The sequence below is a fragment of the Dipteris shenzhenensis genome, chromosome 20 (genome assembly GCF_047967505.1).
Source record: "Dipteris shenzhenensis isolate YYH24624 ecotype China chromosome 20, Dip_SZ_1.0, whole genome shotgun sequence".
Lineage (NCBI taxonomy): Eukaryota > Viridiplantae > Streptophyta > Polypodiopsida > Gleicheniales > Dipteridaceae > Dipteris > Dipteris shenzhenensis.
In genome coordinates, this window is record NC_141615.1 from 49,039,117 (window position 1) to 49,058,622 (window position 19,506).

Consider the following 19,506-nt stretch of genomic DNA (forward strand, 5'->3'; position numbering starts at 1 on the left):
GGCATAGGATTTCAGCAATGCTTCAACCGTACTTGCCCGTACCTCGTTTGGAACTTCAGAATCGGCTTGAGGATTGGATTTTACGCTCTTCTTCCTCATACACCCGTCCCTTGAAGCTCTCACATATCACAGTGTCATCTCTGTATAAAGTGCTATTACCTCCGCCTTGGATTTCTCACAGAGCAAATACTGTTTGGCATATGGATCGCCCGATGAAGTGGTGGAGAAAAAGGTTGTGCCTCCTTTGGCATTACAAAGTCCCTCTTCAGCAACAGCTTTTCCTTTGGCGAGTTCTCCTTGGCATTTTTCCATCCGGCCCGTTAAACGCACACAGACATATTGCTCCAGCTATTTGTCACAGATGCCAGCACTCTACTAAATCAGTGCTTCACATTTTTTGGTTCTGTCCACATACTTGTGTTTGTCACATATGCCAGCACTCTATTGAATCTGTGCTTCACATTTTTTGGTTCTGTCCACATACTTGTGATTTCATCGCTCTCATCCGACAGAGGCTTCGAGCGAGATTTCCTACTGTTACTTTTGGCAGATTTTTCTGGTTGTTTGGTTTTCATCCACCGAGACAGAGTTTTGATTTATTTTTTGTATGGGTGCACTGCTGGACCCTATGGACTTTATGGATGGACAGAAATCATAGAGTCTTTGGTGATCCACTATTTTCATCCTTTCTTTTTTTCAAACGATCTCTGCAACAATCATTCTACGATTGTGTTCAGACTCGTTTGATTGATCAGGATGTGTATACAGCTTATACTAAGATCTTTAGTTGAGTAGTAGTTACTTCGTTTTTGAAGTAACTATGAATGTAATTATTTTACAGCAATAAAAGATTTCTTCCCACAAAAAAGTGTGTGTGTGTGTGTTTGGGGGGGGTAGGTAGCGAAAAGAAGGCCAGCTAGTAAACAATTGACTAGCAGATTAGCCAACCATCCAAGAGCTAGAAAACAGTGGCGTCCCGTTCAAAACTAGTTGGGACTGCTACAAAATGATGCGAAACAGAAGCAGCAGCTTCAAAATTGAGGCGCAACCTCAGGAAAAATGCTCAAAACTGCAGAAAGAGTACCGGTCTAGAATAGCAGCTGAAAATGGCGGCTGACCTGAAACAGGTTGAAATACAAGCGTCCTCGCAATAGAACCTTGCTCCCAACCTTGGAATGGGCATGGAGGTATGGGGCAGGCTGGTCCAGCTTGCTCTGATACCAATTTGTAAGAGAATGCAAGCGACAAGAGCAAGGGAAGAGCTGCAACGAAACTGCTGTGTATTGACCTGCAATGAACAAACGAGAGTACAAGGGTATAAACCCTAAATCCCTAGGGTGTAACCCAAATTGGGGATTAGTACACACTAACTCAACCACAACTGTCATCTGGGGTAAATGCCTTTACAAGGGAAAATTGCACCTAGCCTTCTAATCTAATATAACACTTGTCACTTCCGATAGGTCCCAATTGCATGAGTCTGCGTCTGAATCGTGCATCTGAATCGCATGATATCTGACACACAGGGAGTGGCGCATTGCTGGTCTAGATAGTCGATGACTGGACGCATAACCTAAAATCCTTGCTCAAAGAGGTAGTGGTATCTCCCACGAAACTCTTAGTACAGGTGTCCACCTCTTGCATGTTACATAAGGTACATAGTCTCAACTCAAGTTGATGACATATGGCATCAACCACTAATCCAAACTAAGGTGGAATCTATGAGTATCAGCACCACATGTGAGAGATGGCTCTGTAAGTAATCTGGTGATTAGATGAACCCTTCTTCAGTCAAACAACTGAAATCTCTCTATAAATGCCATCTTAGGGGAATGCAACTGTCGTAGACGCTCGTGTTTTTTTGCAGAATATATATATGCCATAGATCATCCCTCATGTTGTATCAGGCATAAAGTAGGCGCATCGAGAGAGTATTTAACGACAGATATCCAGGGGGCAGCATAGTGACACGGGGGGATCAATGGGCACGCCTCGTGTGTGAAACCATTTGATGGCACATGGATACCACATTTCGTATCTCCGCCAACTGCAAGCTACATAGAGGATGAAAAGGCTCTCCACGATAACCTCTAACTATCTGCCGCGGCATGCCATATTTCCGAACTTTGTCCCGATATGTGATGATTAGGAATGAGATGTTGATAAGACAGGTAGAGCAACAAGGAAAATGCCTTTATCAATGAGTAGTTCCACTCCTCAAGGTTTATACTTTCTTGGTTCACCATTTGCTCATTCATCCAATTGGAGAGATCCAAAGAAGCAAGAAGGAAATCTACTTATCCAATCACATAATAACACTGAAGAAAGCACAAAACTTGTAGGAGAACCTCCGCAGGATCAGATAAAAAGCTCTCTCCTACTCAAACTGAACAACTGCTACTCATAGAACTCTGCATCCATGCAACCTTTGCTTTTTTTGTTTTTGCTAGATATCTCCAAGTAAACCACAAGACCACATGTAGCTAACCCACCCTAGCCTAGATTTGCCTAGTAGTGATAATCCCACCTATCTATTGGTGCTCCTACATAACATATACACATATGTGATATTTACCTTGATTTCTCGGGCTTCAAAAATTAGCCTATCAATGCTAGTGTGCAAGGAACATGCTGGAACTCTACCAATTTGGTGTGCATTTCTTCCTGCGGATAATACGAGAAAGCATCATGATCTAAAGCCTCCCAAATCCAACCCACTTAGAGCCTATAAAATCCATCCCCTATCAAATTGTTCCATATACGAATGTCGGTTTGACTAGTGAGTCAAATAAGAGGGATTTCATGTGCACATACTAAAAGTATGCCAAGAAACACATGTTGGAGATGAGCATCATTAGTGTGGATGTGCCTTGTGTGGATGCCACAAGGATTCAATGCCCATCAATGAGCCCTATGTGAAAAGCAACCAAGATAACAGTGAAAGCTAAGTAGAAGTATTGTGTTAGGTGACACATATGGCCTTCAATTAGAGGTGGAGTCATGTTTCATATTTGGTCGACTAGAGACAACTAAGGTACAGAGTTCGATCTTTTCGAGAGTCCCTTAGGTCCCACTGTCGCAGATTATACAAAGTGGGGCCGAGTGGACACTTGCAGGCCAGACAAGGTGGAGAAGGTACCCTTCTTTTCCTACACGACTCACATAGGACGGCGGATCAGTTAGAGGCAACCGCATGGACCCCATCGAGGGAGTGACACACTGGGTGGAGCAGGATGTCCCCCGTGCAGTTAGTTCCCGCTTCTGGCCTCGTCTTTGGACCAACCTGAAGCCTCAAAAGATTTTCCTAATTCTTATGGGTGGTGGCTCATGGGGGCTTGGCCATTGGCCCTTCGCTGAAACAGGTGCAAGTGGACGGAAGATGTCGTTGTTGTGCAAAGGGAGTACTAGAGATAATCCCTCATTGTCTCTGGGGAAGCGCGCAAAGGATATGGTTAGCAACATTCAGGATTGTGGCCAACACTCAGCGGATGCAGCAAGACTTCACTTGGGGGATGGTGGCGTGTCTCACAGAGGAGGGGCATACCTTCTCTAGCCATCCAATATCGCCCGCCTACAAGATTTGAGACTAGGAGGTCTCCCGGATTGAGATTTTTGACGCAATACCTCCTTCCCGTGCACGACCGATGTTGTCACTAGAGAATAGTGCATGTGAGACTTTGTCCAGCATCATTGCTTGAAACATCTGGGTCGCTCGGTGTGGTCATGTGATGAGAGGCTAGCAGGTCCCACCAACAACTACCTGCCATCTGGAAGGACATCATTTTCATCTTGTGCGCCATCTAGGAACACACTACTCCAGGTTCACGGGCAATCGTTGGAAGGCGGGAGCGTTTCTACAAGGTCTGACTTGCAAGCATCTTATTACACACTTTTTGTGAGTGGTATTCGCAGGATGTATAGACTGCCACCCTAGCTTTTAGCCATTGTTTCGGAGAGACCCTAAGCAATGAGCTGGGCTCCCAAAAAATAGGTTTGGTTGACAATCAATTTCTCTCTCTTTCTTTGTACTTACCATCATTAGCTCCTATTGGAAGCTGACTTGTATGGTGTTTTTCAAGCATTAATAGAAGGTTCTTTTTTCTTTTTGGAGAGGGGGGGGGGGGAGGGGGAAGTAGCTAGGGTACTTGGTAGCTTTGAAGTATGTTTAGTCCCAAGGCTCCTAGCTGCCCAATACGAATTGTGTACAGAGGTGCATCACTTATGTGTTTTGTATGATGCTCAAATCTCTTAGGAGATTGCGCGATCTGTCTCTCCATAATTCTCCCTTTTTTCAGAGGTTTTGTGGGTAGCAAGCTTGCGAGCACATGACAATGCAATGAGGAGCAGTTGATTCTAGGCTGATTACTCATTGATCATGTACTACTAGTCTCATGAGTTCGAGTGAGAACTTCCCGTCTCCCCTAGCTTGAAGGTATTTTTCCTTTTCATCCACCTTCTCTTTCCCAGCAGCAGCTCCTCATCCTTAGATTGGCGTAAGCCGCAAAATGGAGGACAGTAACACCAATCTAGTCAATTCACCAGAGGAAGTTCTAGTCCAAGTTACATTCCCTCTGGACATTATACAATTGATTGATGTAGTACAGGAGAGCTTTCGAGAGACGCAACTTTGTATTGAGCAGAAGCTAGCAACTTGGAGACATGATGTAAACCAACATGGCAATATCGCGTGCATCACTATGTTCATGCTGCTTGCCAGGGTTATTTCTCATTTGGTTTGCAAACCGTTAAGTAGGCACATAGAATTCTGGCTAGTACGACATTAGTGTACCAAAGTATGGTCGTCCACCTTTGGCCATGGCAAAAACACTCCCTCATGGCCGCCCCGGACCTAGACACATTACATTTTGGATCCTTTTCTTGGGGTTCCCTCACCAAATCAGCTTGTGCCGCAAGGCGATGGAGCATCTTACCAAGATGAACTCACGACAAAGTTTCCATTGCCACGACCCTTGCCTAGATTGATCACATACTTTACTCGCAGTGGATCTCAAGTAACATCGAGGGTTACATATGAGGGCCCTCTAGACCGGTGTCTGTTTTGTCAGAGAAGAGGACGCTTCATCAAGGATAGTCCGAGTAGATGCCTTCGTACCCATGACAAGCAGAGACACAATGTTGCTTCTACTGGCCACCCTATACCCCTTGTGACTCCTAAGCCTCCTGAGCCTTTACTACCTCCCACACCTCCTGTTCCTCCTATACCGCCTCAACGGCCCTCGCAGCCCGCAACAGTTGTTACGGAGCCATTGGGGCCATAACGGCCACCCTTTAGGGAGAAAGAAAGAAAGGATAAAAGTTTATTAACATCTATGAAAGAAGGAAGCATCTATGAGACTGAAAAAAACTAGATACAATGAAAGTTCGGCCACTAAATGGGCACCCATGCCCAAGGCTGATGTGTGTGACGAGAGAAAACTAGAAACATTGCGATGTCGTTGCTACGAGAGCATCGAGCTTGGAGGAATAGTGGACAAAGATATAGATGGCAAAGACATACACCTATTACACAGACACGTTCTTCTTCAAGATCAAAGTTAGCCATTACATAGCGAGAGTTAGAGATTGGAGGAAGACGTCTCTTGCTTTAGTCGCAGGAGGCTCCAGTCGCACGACATCACCATAGGATTCTATGTCTTTGGCGAGCTTTTTAAGGAGATCCTTTTCAAGCGAGGTGAGGCAGTAGCTACCAAAGCAACATTGGTGTATCCAAAGAAATTAAGATGTGGTATTCAATGATACTTTAAATCATAATCCCATGTATGTTTCAAGGGTCTAAGTACTCTTTTGGCTGATTGAAGATGACTCTTCTTGGGCTTATGTATAAATTGACTTAGAACACTAAGTGCATAAGAAATATATGGCCTTGTGATTGTTAAATTGATCAAGCTTCCAATAAGCTGTCAGTATTGTGATAAGCTGATATTTTCATATTCATTTCATAGGGCTTGTGAAATTGCTTTAGGATTTTTCGGGTGTATTTAATGCCATTTTCATCTCTACATATCATGTTGATTCAAAGCAAGCACCGAATGGATAGGTGGATTCGGAGCATTCAAGGATTTTTGGAACATTTTGAATTCACCTCTCAGCCCCCGTTCCTCAGCCCTCTTCCATAGTCCACCCCTTTTCCTCTACCCTCTGGTAATTTCTTGTTTCTTTGCACCGATTTGAATTGAGACTGGACGGACTGAGGCATACCCAGAGGGACACACTTGCACTCTATGTAATCTATAGGAGATTGAGTCAGAGGAGCGCTTTGCTTTTAGATACCCTGTGTACTATTAGATCCGAGGTTGCAACCCTGTCTCTTCAGTGATGGATTCTGACCCTTCTCCAGCCTCTTAGATTAGAGACATTTTGTGACTTTCATACATGAGGCCATACGACACAAAGACCAGCTGCTTAGGGCACATCGATGAGCTCAGGATGCTCAGCCAGGTCCCAATCCCAACTAGTAGCCGATGCTCGGAGCAAGAGATAGGAGAGACCCATAAGCGTGTCAAAAAAACCCCTTATGTACGTATATTTTATGTAACTCTGGATGTAAATTTGAAAGCTCAATAAAAGTTATTAACTTTACAAAAAGCTCGCCTTGCTTGAAACTTGCCTCTAAATCTAAACTTCAAAATCTCATCAAAGATGCAATAGTGGTTACGAATTCGATCTTGGACTAGCCGATTTATCATGGCAGAGCGAAAAGCAATCCATTGTCTTTTAGCTAAACTAATACAAAGGGTCTAATTCATTGGCAATTTAAACTTGCTCAAGTTTATTATGATATATACATAATCAAGGTATCTCTCTTTATTCATGTGGAACTGTGTTTTACTGCCACTTACATTGCTTGTATATAATGAAGTTCATAAAGTCTTCTTTAACTTGTCAACCATACTAAACAGATTAATGCAAAACTTTTGTCTCGAACCGGCATCTCTAAGGTATATAACTCAACAAAAAAACTTGGAAAAGGAAGATGTTGATCATAAATCAGCAACAGAAAGATCAATCTTGTAAGTACTACCTTATATACCCTTGCGTGTACAATCTCTCAGCTATTTGCATTGTATGATGTGGTCCCATGCCCAAAGCACTCGATGCTACCTGCAAATCAATCTCAAACCTCAAACCTACAATCTATCCCTTCTTTTTCTCTTAACCATATAGACCGCTAAAGTTAGTCATTGCTCTATCAGATGATATGCAACAATAATAGTGCAAAAACATGACATCGAATCATAAAGCAAATTAGGGCTCTCTATTCGCTCTCTTATTTCATGTCCACAAAGATGCCGCACAGACATAGTAACCATAATTATTAAATATATGGAGAAAATACCAAACACAAAGAAACTGATCCTTAATATCTCAGCACTCAAGGACCCTAGCATTTAACCATACTAGTACATTCTAGCTTGTAGCTGTCACATGACTTTAGTGGAAGTAAGCACTCAAGGACCCTAGCATTCAACCATACTGGCACATTCTATCTTGTAGCTATCACATGGCTTTAGTGGAAGTGAGCACTTCAATCCTTGGAATCGATGACATGACAGGTTTTCTTGAATAAGCTTGTGCAAAAGTTGAGAGGCTACCACGTGTTAGGCTATGCCTACCCTGGATTAACAATGCCCTCATGGGTTAATATTGAGTCTACAAAAAAGGTCACATCATGTGTAACTAGTGTATAGAGTTCTGGCATTGGGAGAATTCAGATCTCTTAGTTCACAGAAGGAGCCTAGGGCCCCATAGGCTAGTGCAATAATAATTTTTTGCATCTTGAAATATCACTCTAGTACTTAAACTTCGCCTAGGAATTAGGAAAACCCACACTTCCTTTAGTTCAAGGTCAAGGACAGCACGAACATGCTGTCCAAGACACCCTGATAAATGCAAAGCAATGAAGCAAAGCGATTATGTGTCAGAACATCTCTTCTTACCAAAGATTATTGAGCATGATATGCCTCTAGATGAACAGCCAAATCTTTGTGATGAGCAGGGAGCGCATGAATATGCACTTGAGAATGTGATCTTTATTTGTCGCCACAAGATGTCATGGATATTTTCCCAGATGAGTGCTCTATGCTGTCATTCTATGAACAACCATGCATTGCAAGTTATGGACAGTTCGAAGATTTGCATGTCTATGATTATCCTAGTGATAAAATTGTGAAAGGTTTTGATGAGGAGGACGCTTAGGACACTTAGTCCTAAGATGGGCCATATAGTATATGACCATACTATGTATTTTTATGCACTGTCATTCCTACAAGTACATTCGAGCTGTTTCGCGTTCCTTGTTCTCCACTCGGCATTGCTATCACTGCGTGTTTGCTCGATTCTGCCCCCCTTTGTGCCCATTCAGCAGTGGCTCTACCTTCTACCCTGCTCCCTGACCTCTGCTATAGCAGCTACCTCTACTCGAGGCTTTTTTCTCGCTTCCATTCTGTGAAAAAGTGCTGCTGTCCAGGCAGTTCTGTCGCCACACAGAGAGGCCCTTCTTCTGTTGCAGCCTGCCATCATAATCAGCTTTTGTTGCCAACTATCGTCCCCATTTGCTGGAGCTGGTAGCTGCGTCACCATTTCTGGCACAGTCACTCCTACTGTTCTCGCTGTCAGAATTTGGAGGCTTCAGATCTGGTTCTCATTGCTATTTTTGGAGGACCTTCAGCTTGGCAGTTGTCACTACTTTGAAGCAGATTTGCTCCCCACCATTTACTGCAGAAGATTGGGTGCTTCCCCCTCAAGCATTGCACCGTCAAGCCTGCTGTCATCTTCTTGATTTTTGGTCGTCACCTCTAGCTTGAGCGATTGCTGTAACCATCGTCGCTCAGAGAAGGGAACTCCCTACATCGAATCGTCGCCTGGTATTCCTAGAGCTGCGATATTGCTGGAACTGCGCTACTATCACCTTTTCTCAAAACGATCATCTGTCCATGCAGTCCGTACAGACTACCGAATGTCACAGCTACTTTTTGCCAGTTTCCTGCATGCAGTTTTCTGGTTATAGTCTCCTACTGGTTAGACGTTTTGCAGCTTGCATTTCCAGAGTAGTCATCTGCTGCAGTCGAAGGCTGACTTCAGTCAACCCTGTTGACTTAATGATTAATTGAACTAGCAACATTTGGGGGTTTTGTCTCCTTTGACTGGTAAAAATTTTCCTTGCATTTGTCCTCTATTTTGCCCTCTAGAAATTTGCGGCTTTTGTACTATTCACTCTCGCATTGGGCCCCTTGTGCCTCAGGGTTTTCTTTTGAGGTACATTCAGTCGAAATCAGTAGGCAGACTTGTGCATTCGGTGCAAACATTCATTCGAAATCAGTAGGCAGACTTGTGCATTCGGTGCAATGACACTTTGCAAGTGATAGCCTTGAATTTATGATGGAAATCTGGACAGGGTTGCCTAAGTGATTAACCGCACATCATGGCTCTTCTTTGCTCAAAATCTGTAACTTTTGATTCAAGTGCCCGATCAGCATGATTCCAAAGCCAGCACTTTTTTAAAAATGCAGACAAATTTGACAGGCTAGAAAACAAATTTTATCTACAATTTCAAAATTCACATCAATTAGACCTTAGTAGACCTTCATTAATCTAAGCTTATTATGTGCCCATAAACTAACCTAACGAAAAGTAACGTAACTAAACTAAACTAATGTAACGAACTAAAATAACTAAACTACCATAACACTAGTGCTTAGGAGCTGCGAAGGGGACAAGAGGGGAGAGGAGGGCCAAGCAAGGGAGTGATAGACTGGGGGGAGAGAAAGGGAGCAGAGAGAAGGGGAGGGACGCCCAAGGGAGGGGAAGGGGAGGGGAGAGGAGGGATGTGAGGGAGAGAGACAAAAGAGAGGGGTGGCAAGGAGAGACGAACGAGAAATGGAAGGGAGAGGAGGGTGAGGGACAGAGATGAAAGAGAAGGGTGACGGAGAGGCAGACAGAGAGGAGAAGGGATGGGAGGGAGGATGACGGAGAAGGCAGGGAGGGAGAGAAGTGAGCAGAATCAGTGGTGAGCAAGAGGGAGAGTGGCCAGGGAGAAGGGAAAGTAGTGATGAGTAAGGGAGGAAGAACAAGAGACGGAAGGAGAAGGGGAAAGGGGCAGGCCAGCAGGGCTGAGTGCAAGGAAGAAGAGGAGACGGAAGGAGAAGAAGAAAAAGAAGAAGAATATATTATCGTCCTCTGAAGACAAAAAATCGGCCTATGGGACCTGAAACAATACAAAACCTTACATACATAAAGACTCCTCTCTCAAAGGGGAGGGTAATAAGAGAAACTACCTTTATGTCTGGGTGAGTTTCTGTGCTTGAAAAGCTTAGATACAAATGTTCCTAAAGCTGAGGGTGATGCCTTATGTAGCAAATCAGCAAGTCTGTTATGTCCCTCAAGAAGAGAGCTGAACTTTTTCCTAATGTGTGCATAGTAAGGGCATATCATTACCATGTGTTCTTTTGTTTCTGGCATACCCTGGTCACATAATTGGCATATTCTGCTCTCTCTTGGCATGTCTTTCCATCCTCCTATTTCAATTTGCAGCTGGTGTGATCGGGTGCGAAGTGAAGCCAAAGCCCTCCGCTTATGCATTGCCATAGGTGTGCAAATGTACTTCTGCGTAGCTGACTCCTCTGCCGTATAAGTGGGCCAATATTGGGGGTTGATAAATGTGCAGTAGTCCTCGAGCTTATCTCTATTTTTTGCTATTTGCCATTTCCTGTGTAGTGCATTCAGCAGGTCACGATGAAAAGCATCTTCATCTACCTCCTCTAGTGCGTAGTTCAAGTACTCCTCTACCTCCCACTTCCTCAACCAATTTCTCAGATCTAGTGCCCATCCAGATGCCAAAATCTTGCTCTTGTTTGTCTTTTGGGGCTTTTGACTTTCTCCCCATGCCCTCTTTGGCAGCCTTTCAGCATCCATGCCTTTGACCTTTGTAATGTATCTGAGTACCTTCTTTAAAGCATGTAACTCTATGGGTAAGCATCCTGTCTCTAGAAGTAGCAGAGAGTAGGGTGTAGTAGCCTTGATGCCAAGGTGTCTCCTAATAAAAGATTTCTGCATTTTTTCCAAATCATTCCATTTCGAGGATGATATACTCCCACCCCACACCTCTACTCCATAGAGCACTGTCTGTATCACATATGCCCCGAAAATCATGTTTCGTACATGCCATCTTCTTGTATTGCTATTACTGCAGTCATTTTCAAATTGGTAATACTTTCCCCATCCTGCATCAAGTCTCCGTTGCACACAACTGCTCCATTTATTATTGGCTGGAATTTCAATGCCTAGGTATTTGAATGAGTGCACTGTATCAACTGGTTGACCCATGTATGAGATTGAGGGGGGGTTTCTTGGCTGTATAGAAGGGTATAGGGAGAGGCAGCGATTAATTTTTGGGGGGAGGAACTTAAAACAGATTAATTTTTGGGTTAATCTTATGATTTTGGGACCCTAATAACTTAGCTTAAATGGATAAATTTTTTACAGGGATGGGGGGCAGACGAATTAATTAATGGGATTTTAAATAAAAGTTGAGTAGGGGGCCATATTCATCTTGGCTGCAATTTATTAAGGTGAGCAAAACACTATTCTGGAAGACTCCGACACATTTCTATAACAAATCTGTTAGAAGATTGCTGCAATTTTCCAAATCGGAAACTAAGTAATGCCACTTTCAACAAGCAGCAGAAGTAAAACAGAATAGAGGTTCAATTTCCACCGAAAGAAGAATACCCTCCAACATTCAATCAACAGCAGTCAAAATAATGCCTAGTGGATGCCAAAGCCCATAGGTCCATATTGTGATGCAACTCTGCAGAAATCCCCTCAATGCGTCCAGTTTATAGTGGTACAGAATTACATGGATTTGAGAAAACTTTTTCACCTTCAACATATTCACAGTATTTAGACCCGTTGGTCTCCCTTTGTGCTCCTCTTTTTTAGAGATATCTTTCACTTTCAATGACCCAGCAGCAGCTACGATCTTATGAAACATTATTGCCACCTGGCCAAAACAACATAGCATACCCCCTTTACCTCAGACATATCAATGTTAATCAGATAACTGTTGGTGGTTTCTGTAGTTCAACTTACATCATTATCAAAAACTCTATTCCGTTCCCATGTCAGCTGAAGTTGATGCCCTCCCTTGCTCAAATGGGGACGAATACCCCAAAATGGTTCAGGGCTAAAAGTAGTAATTTGCAGGTGGCGCTCCACGCAGAAACCGAGTGTTGGAGTTTGGCAAGGTCCATACCTATGAAAAATAAGCATTTAGTATAAAAAAAGGTGACTAGTGTTTTGCACAAAAGGTCACTCCTATCGGACCCTAAACTTGCAAATTCTGAAAGCCACATCGGTTGAACAAATGGCATCTGCATGCTCCTGTGACAAGTCTTCAAACATTCAGCTAATACCATAGAAGCTGTAAATTTTGCTGTACTGTTCTATCCATAATCCCTTTTCTTGACCATTCAATCCCAATGCCAGTACAGAGCAACGTACGAGATGACACTGGAATCAAGATTTCCATATTTGCCTTGAAAAAAGCGTGTCTGGAATCGCGTAAATGCTACTCCCACTTTCAGGTCAATCTCTTGGCGTGCATCAACAGCTAGTGCTTCATTTTTGTTTGGATAATCTAAATGCTCCATGGCATGAATAATATCTCTTTCGCTAATTGCTGAGAAATGAGCTCGAAATATCTGTTGACTAGAAACCTTTTTCATGACTGCCGCAGTGCTGTCTATCACTGTGTAACAGAAAGAAGCCGTGTATAAGCATTCCTCTACAAATGTACCAGAATACAGAATGAAAATAGTTGAGAACAGAGAAAAATAGAACTGACCCAGACAATTTCTCAGATAAAGCAATGAAGTGCAGATTGCAAGACCCAAGGCTCATCATCCTTGGTAAGGGAGCAGCACAATGACAAAGAAAAGGCTGCCTCCAAGTAGCAAAGACAAGGCTGCTTCTGAGCAGCAAGGCAATGAAGACAAGGCTGCATTTGAGCAGCATGGCAACGCAAAAAAGAGTGGCTCCTAGGAAGCACCAGGCCAGAAGGACCCTCGGCCACAACAAGGGCACAAAGAGTCCTTGCAAGAGAAGAGCCAATTTTTGTCATTGAGAGGAAGTGGCCAGCTGAAGTTATTGTATTGTAATAATAATACACGGTAATGCATCGAGTTTATTTGAACAAATAGCTCAAGCAAGCACAATGCACTTGGCAAGACCATATCTCTTTAACCATGGTCGGATCATGGTCATGTAGATCAGAAGGTGGAAGATGCTCTATGCAATGACACTAATGATTTTAGCAAACGATTCATTATTAAATACATCATAAATTATATATACTTAAGTAAACCATATACCTTTACACATACAGGAGAAATTGATATCCTACTAAAATAAACTTTGCACCATGCTCCTCAAAGATTCTTGCATCATTATTAGTGTGTGTCGTAAGCTTCTAAGGGGTCAGGGAATGAGAAACAAGGGGGATTGGGGAAGGGGGGTTCTTCATACTAGCTTCCTTACAAAAAAGGCCTCCTTAGGTATGCCATGATGACACATGTCTGGAGGGAACAGGAGAGGGAAGGGAAAGGAAAAAGGACAAACAGGGAGAGGAGCTAGGTAAGGGAGGGAGGGAAAGGGGAACAAGGGCTGACAAATATCACGATAACATTTTTTGGTGAAATCCTATATTTCTTTTTTTTTGGGTTGCTAGAATAGTTTTCTTACCAATTTTATGCTCATGCAGACTCTTGACTGTATCCTTTCATGTATTCATACTCAATTGTGATGATGGACAATTGTAACTTCAATTTCAAGCTATGCCGATTGCTCATAACATAATAGTTGTGGTCATGCTCCTCAACTTCTAACTTATAATCACGATAGATTCACGGCAGATGCACAAGCATAAGAAGGGAAGTGGTTATAAAACACTTGGTCCTATATCTTACTGTGCATGCCTTCAAATTTCTGCATTCTCAATTTCTGAAAAAGCCCATTGCCACGTCCCCCTTCCCCAAACTAGCTAACATGCAATATTTAACCTTCCTTTTTTTCAAAGCTACTAGCCTCCTATGACTTGCTCCCCTTTCAGCATCATTCGACAAACAAAACAAGTGAACATCATAATGATCAAGAGAGACCAGCAAGAGGAGAGTTGGATTCATAAACATGAACTTTTGTCGTTTGGGTTAGCAAGATCGGGAGAATGCCTTTTTTCCCAGTTCTAGGTTGACTGCAGCACAATCAATAACGAGAGGAGCAAGATGTGCTTGTGCCGTCATAAGACTAGAATATATCCAATCTTACAAATTAAAATTTTTTTATAGAACAAAGGAAAGAAGAGAGTTTGTAAGCAGCGTTAGACAAGATTAAGAGTGACTTTCTTTTTTTTGTGGAGCTAGCAATTTGCAACTTAGTATTCTCGGGATTGATAAGGTGACCTCTAAGGGTCTGGTCAGAGGAGCTCAAATGGAAGCATCCTCAATTCCCCCCTCTTATCACATTATGCTTTGACCGAAGGCCAAGCGAGTGGAGGTAGAGGGGCTCCCGGAACAGTGCACTGTTGTTGGGAACTTGGCAAACAAGCCAAGGCTTGACTGACGTTTGTTCGTCGCCCTAGAGTCACAGAGAGGCAAGGAAGTCAGGCACCCACTCAATATGCCAACCTCCATCAACTCAGGGCACAACCTACAGATTTGCACGTTTCCTCATGCCTAGATGAAACTGTCCTCCCTCAAGTGAGGGGAATGCTCTCCATAGGTGGTCATCTTGGTCACGTGTGCGATTGCGAGGGAGATATCCATGTCATGTGGATGTACACTGACGATAGATCATCTCACATAATCTAATGAATATCCTTTAGGGTCAAGCCTAAAAATGGAGGCATCTTGTGAATACGCATGTGGCGGTAAATGATTTATAGGCACACCCTACGACCAAACCATCTAGATAGTTATATGATATGGTGGTAAAGGAGCAAAGTAAGAGGAGAACCTAGTGGTCAATGCTTGAACTCTGTATTGCCTTGAGATTGCGCAAGGAGTTCTTGTATGACTCGCCCTACTCAACAAAAAGTTCTCATTCTATTAATAGCAAGAGTATAAGTTGTGGAGAAAGAAAGAAAGAAAGAAAGTTTATTAAAGTCTTCGGAAGACCGATGGGTCTATGAGACTGTGAAAATCCTGATACAACAAGCTGTGGTAGTGGAGCTACTAAACGAGCGTCCATACCAATGCAAAATGCAAAATGCAAAAAATGCAAAAATGCAGAATGGCAGTACTAAGTCCTAAGTACAACATAGTCATGTCGATGGTCGACTATATATCAATCTCAGCATCATCATCAATATCATCATCATCCCCAGCAACAGCAAGATATCAAGATGGATGAGGCAGTGGAGGCATGAAGTCGGCAATAGAGTGCTCTCGGCCACTCAGAGGTGCGGTCCTGGCATGTCTCCTGGTCGTAGCTCTACGTCTAACCAGGGCTACTATGACCCCCGTCGGTCGGGCTCCGACTCTAAACAAGGAGTGGATGTCTCCAAGTGTGATCTGTGTGTCGACCCTCTGTCTGAGCTGTCGGGTTACGGTCATGTCGAGGCCTCGTCTCGTTGGGATCCATGTGATCTAGCTGAAAGAACTCCGTGATAGAGCTCTGAGAGGGATCAACCGAGAAAGAAGTCTGCTCCTGTCTCCGTGCTCGGAGTATCCTCTCGCGGTGTCTAAGTGCCTCATGAATGAAACATGCCAAACACTGCTGGTCTGGGTAGGAGAGGAAATGGGCTAAAATCCCATAACTATCTTTGAAAAGACAGTGGAAACGTTCTCGGATCTCATAGTACACAGGACACCTGAAGATGAAATGCTCCTCTATCTCAACCTCATGTATGTCACATAGTGTGCATATGCACCGCTCCCTGGGTAGTCGCTCCGCTCTGCTCTGCCGCTCTCGATGCGAAGTCTGTGTGAAGAGACCCGGAACTGCCTAAGAGAGATCATGATCGAGTGAGGTAGGTGAATATGTGTGTATCCTGGTGGGTCAATGAAACCCTCCGCTGTGATATGTAAGAAGTAATCTATGTAGAAGCTAAGCTTCACTGGGAGTTCACTCGATTCCAATCAGGTCCGAAAAGTATGTAGCTGTAGTAGATCCTCACGGATGACCTGGTTGACCTCGTGTGATAAGAGAGGAGAGAACGGAGCATTCATGCTATACTAGAAGGCAGGTAGTCTATCCATGTGGAGCCCCAGTCGCTCAAACCATCTCTCTGTACGTGCATACCAGCACCTCTGATCTCCTCCTGCTGCAAGTGCCATAGAAGAGGATAGAGCTATCCATGGTAGCCTGCTACGCCCCGAGGTATAATCCCCATATTCCCTAACTCGGTACAGATATGTGATGACCTGAAATGCAACATCTAGCTGTAAAGAGGGTGACCCAAACTCAGCCTGAATGATATGGTGAGGAACGGATGACTTACCACGAATCATCCGTGATAGCATCAGAACCTGTAGCCGCTCCACACGGGCCCACTTTGTATCCGACAAGTCTGGCCCCCAACAAGGGCTGCCGTACATCCCCGCTGGACGAGACAAGGAGTCAAAAAGCAACCCCTTGGTACGTGGATCATAAAAGTGTGAGCGGAAGCACTGCCTCTCTAGCCTGGCCAATGAGACATACCCTCTATTCAAGCGTGCCTGCATCGCGGGTCTCATAGTGAAGCTCGGTCCGAAGAAGATAACCCCAAGATACGTGTATGATGAAACTATCTCAACCGATAACCCCGCAAATGTGAACTGCTCCTGACACCTGATGGCTCGAGATGTATTAAAGATCATGACCTTGGTTTTACCCAGGTTGACCTTTAAATCATGAGACTCACAAAAGGACTGTAGTGCGTCTAAGTGTCTCTGAAGCCCCTCTGCTGAGGAAGACAAGAGAGCCACGTCATCTGCATAGAAAGAAAGAAAGAAAGAAAGAAAGTTTATTAAAGTCTTCGGAAGACCGATGGGTCTATGAGACTGTGAAAATCCTGATACAACGAGTTGTGGTAGTGGAGCTACTAAACGAGCGTCCATACCAATGCAAAATGCAAAATGCCAAAAATGCAGAATGGCAGTACTAAGTCCTAAGTACAACATAGTCATGTCGGTGGTCGACTATATATCAATCTCAGCATCATCATCAATATCATCACCATCCCCAGCAACAGCAAGATATCAGGATGGATGAGGCAGTGGAGGCATGAAGTCGGCAATAGAGTGTTGTCGGCCACTCAGAGATGCGGTCCTGGCACGTCTCTTGGTCGTAGCTCTACGTCTAACCAGGGCTACTGTGACCCCCGTCGGCCGGGCTCCAACTCTAAACAAGGAGGGCATGTCTCCAAGTGTGACCTATGTGTCGACCCTCTGTCTGAGCTCTCGGGTCACGGGCTCCGGGTCACGGTCATGTCGAGGCCTCGTCTCGTTGGGGTCCATGTGATCTAGCTGAAAGAACTCCGTGATAGAGCTTTGAGAGGGATCGATCGAGAAAGAAGTCTGCTCCTGTCTCCATGCTCGGAGTATCCTCTCGCGGTATCTAAGTGCCTCATGAATGAAACCTGCCAAACACCGCTGGTCTGGGTAGGAGAGGAAATGGGCTAAAATCCCATAACTATCTCTGAAGAGGCAGTGGAAACGTCCTCAGATCTCATAGTACACAGGACACCTGAAGATGATATGCTCCTCTGTCTAAACCTCCTGCATGTCACAGTGTGCATATGCGCCGCTCCCTGGGTAGTCGCTTTGCTCTGCCGCTCTCGATGCGAAGTCTGTGTGAAGAGACCCGGAACTGCCCAAGAGAGATCCTCATCGAGTGGGGTAGGTGAATCTGTGTGTATCCTGGTGGGTCAATGAAACCCTCCGCTGTGATATGTAAGAAGTGATCTCTGTAGAAGCTAAGCTTCACTGGGAGTTCACTCGTCGGTTCCAACCAGGTCCGAAAAGTGTGTAGCTGTAGTAGATCCTCACGGATAACCTGGTTGACCTCGTGTGATAAGAGAGGAGAGAACGGAGCATCCATGCTATACTGAAAGGGAGATAGTCTATCCATGTGTAGCCCCAATCGCTCAAACCATCTCTCTGTACGTGCATATTAGCACCTCTGATCTCCTCCTGCTGCAAGTGCCATAGAAGAGAATAAAGCTATCCATGGTAGCCTGCTACACCCCGAGGTATAATCCCCATATTCCCTAACTCGGTATAGATATGTGATGACCTAAAATGCAACATCTAGCTGTAAAGGGGGTGACCCGAACTCAGCCTGAATGATCTGGTGAGGAACGGATGACTTACCACGAATCATCCGTGATAGCATGAGAACCTGTAGCCGCTCCACACGGGCCCACTCTGTATCCGACAAGTCTGGCCCCCAACAAGGACTGCCGTACATCCCCGCTGGGCGAGCCAAGGAGTCAAAAAGCAACCCCTTGGTGCGTGGATCCTGAAAGTGTGAGAGGAAGCACTGCCTCTCTAGCCTGGTCAATGAGGCATACCCTCTACTCAAGCGTGCCTGCATCGCGGGTCTCATAGTGAAGCTCGGTCCGGAGAAGATAACCCCAAGATAAGTGTATGATGAAACTATCTCAACAGATGACCCCGCAAATGTGAATTGCTCCTGACGCATGATGGCTCGAGATGTATTGAAGATCATGACCTTGGTTTTACCCAGGTTGACCTTCAAATCATGAGACTCACAAAAGGACTATAGTGCATCTAGGTGTCTCTGAAGCCTCTTTGCTGAGGAAGACAAGAGAGCCACGTCCTCTGCATAGAGCAAAATCTGGATCAGCGTGCCCGCAAGAGAGCAACCTACACCCCCTTGTGTCTGCATCACTGTCTCAAGCTTGTCAATGTAGAGGCCAAACAAGGTAGGCGACAAAGGACACCCTTGTTTGACCCCGATGGTACTCATGATCTCGTCTGTCCACCCGAATCCAACCCGAACTCTGCCAGAAACTCTCTCGTAAAGTGCCATGACAACCCAAATGATCTCCTGGTCATAACCCAAGTCTTGTAGGTGCCGTATGAGGCAGGCTCTCGCGACCGTGTCAAATGCCTTGCGAAAATCCACAAAGCAATAATAAACCCTATGCTTCCATGATCTCGCCTCCTCGATGATACATCTGAGCGTCAGAATGTGGTCCATGGTTCCATGATCACGCCGGAATCCGGCTTGTCCTGCTGCTCTGAGTCCTCGACACTCTACAAGTCTACTAACCTCGGAGTCAAGTACTGATGCATAAATCTTGGACATGACATGTCTAATCATAATGGTCTTGTAGTTCTCCGCGCTCATGGGATCCCATGCCTTGTGGATGGGTGAGATAGTGTTAATGGTCCAAGTGTGTGAAAATCCCAAACAAACCGGTTCATTAAAAAGCTTTGCTAAGATCGGGGCTAGGAGGTTAATCCCATATGCAATGAACTCAGTGCA

At 44.5% G+C, this 19,506-nt stretch overlaps 1 protein-coding gene across 1 annotated transcript in view; it reads right to left on the reverse strand.

The window, feature by feature from the left end:
* The window catches only part of LOC147889782 (DNA topoisomerase, type IA, core), a 139,670-nt gene that overhangs the window by 34,771 nt on the left and 85,393 nt on the right, over positions 1–19,506 (reverse strand). The window contains exons 6-9 of the mRNA XM_087391462.1: positions 12,520–12,766; positions 12,109–12,271; positions 11,900–12,019; positions 7,043–7,122 (exon numbers count right to left, since the gene is read on the reverse strand). Of these exons, the coding sequence (XP_087247588.1) occupies positions 7,043–7,122; positions 11,900–12,019; positions 12,109–12,271; positions 12,520–12,766 (610 nt within the window). The remainder of the gene's footprint in view (positions 1–7,042; positions 7,123–11,899; positions 12,020–12,108; positions 12,272–12,519; positions 12,767–19,506) is intronic.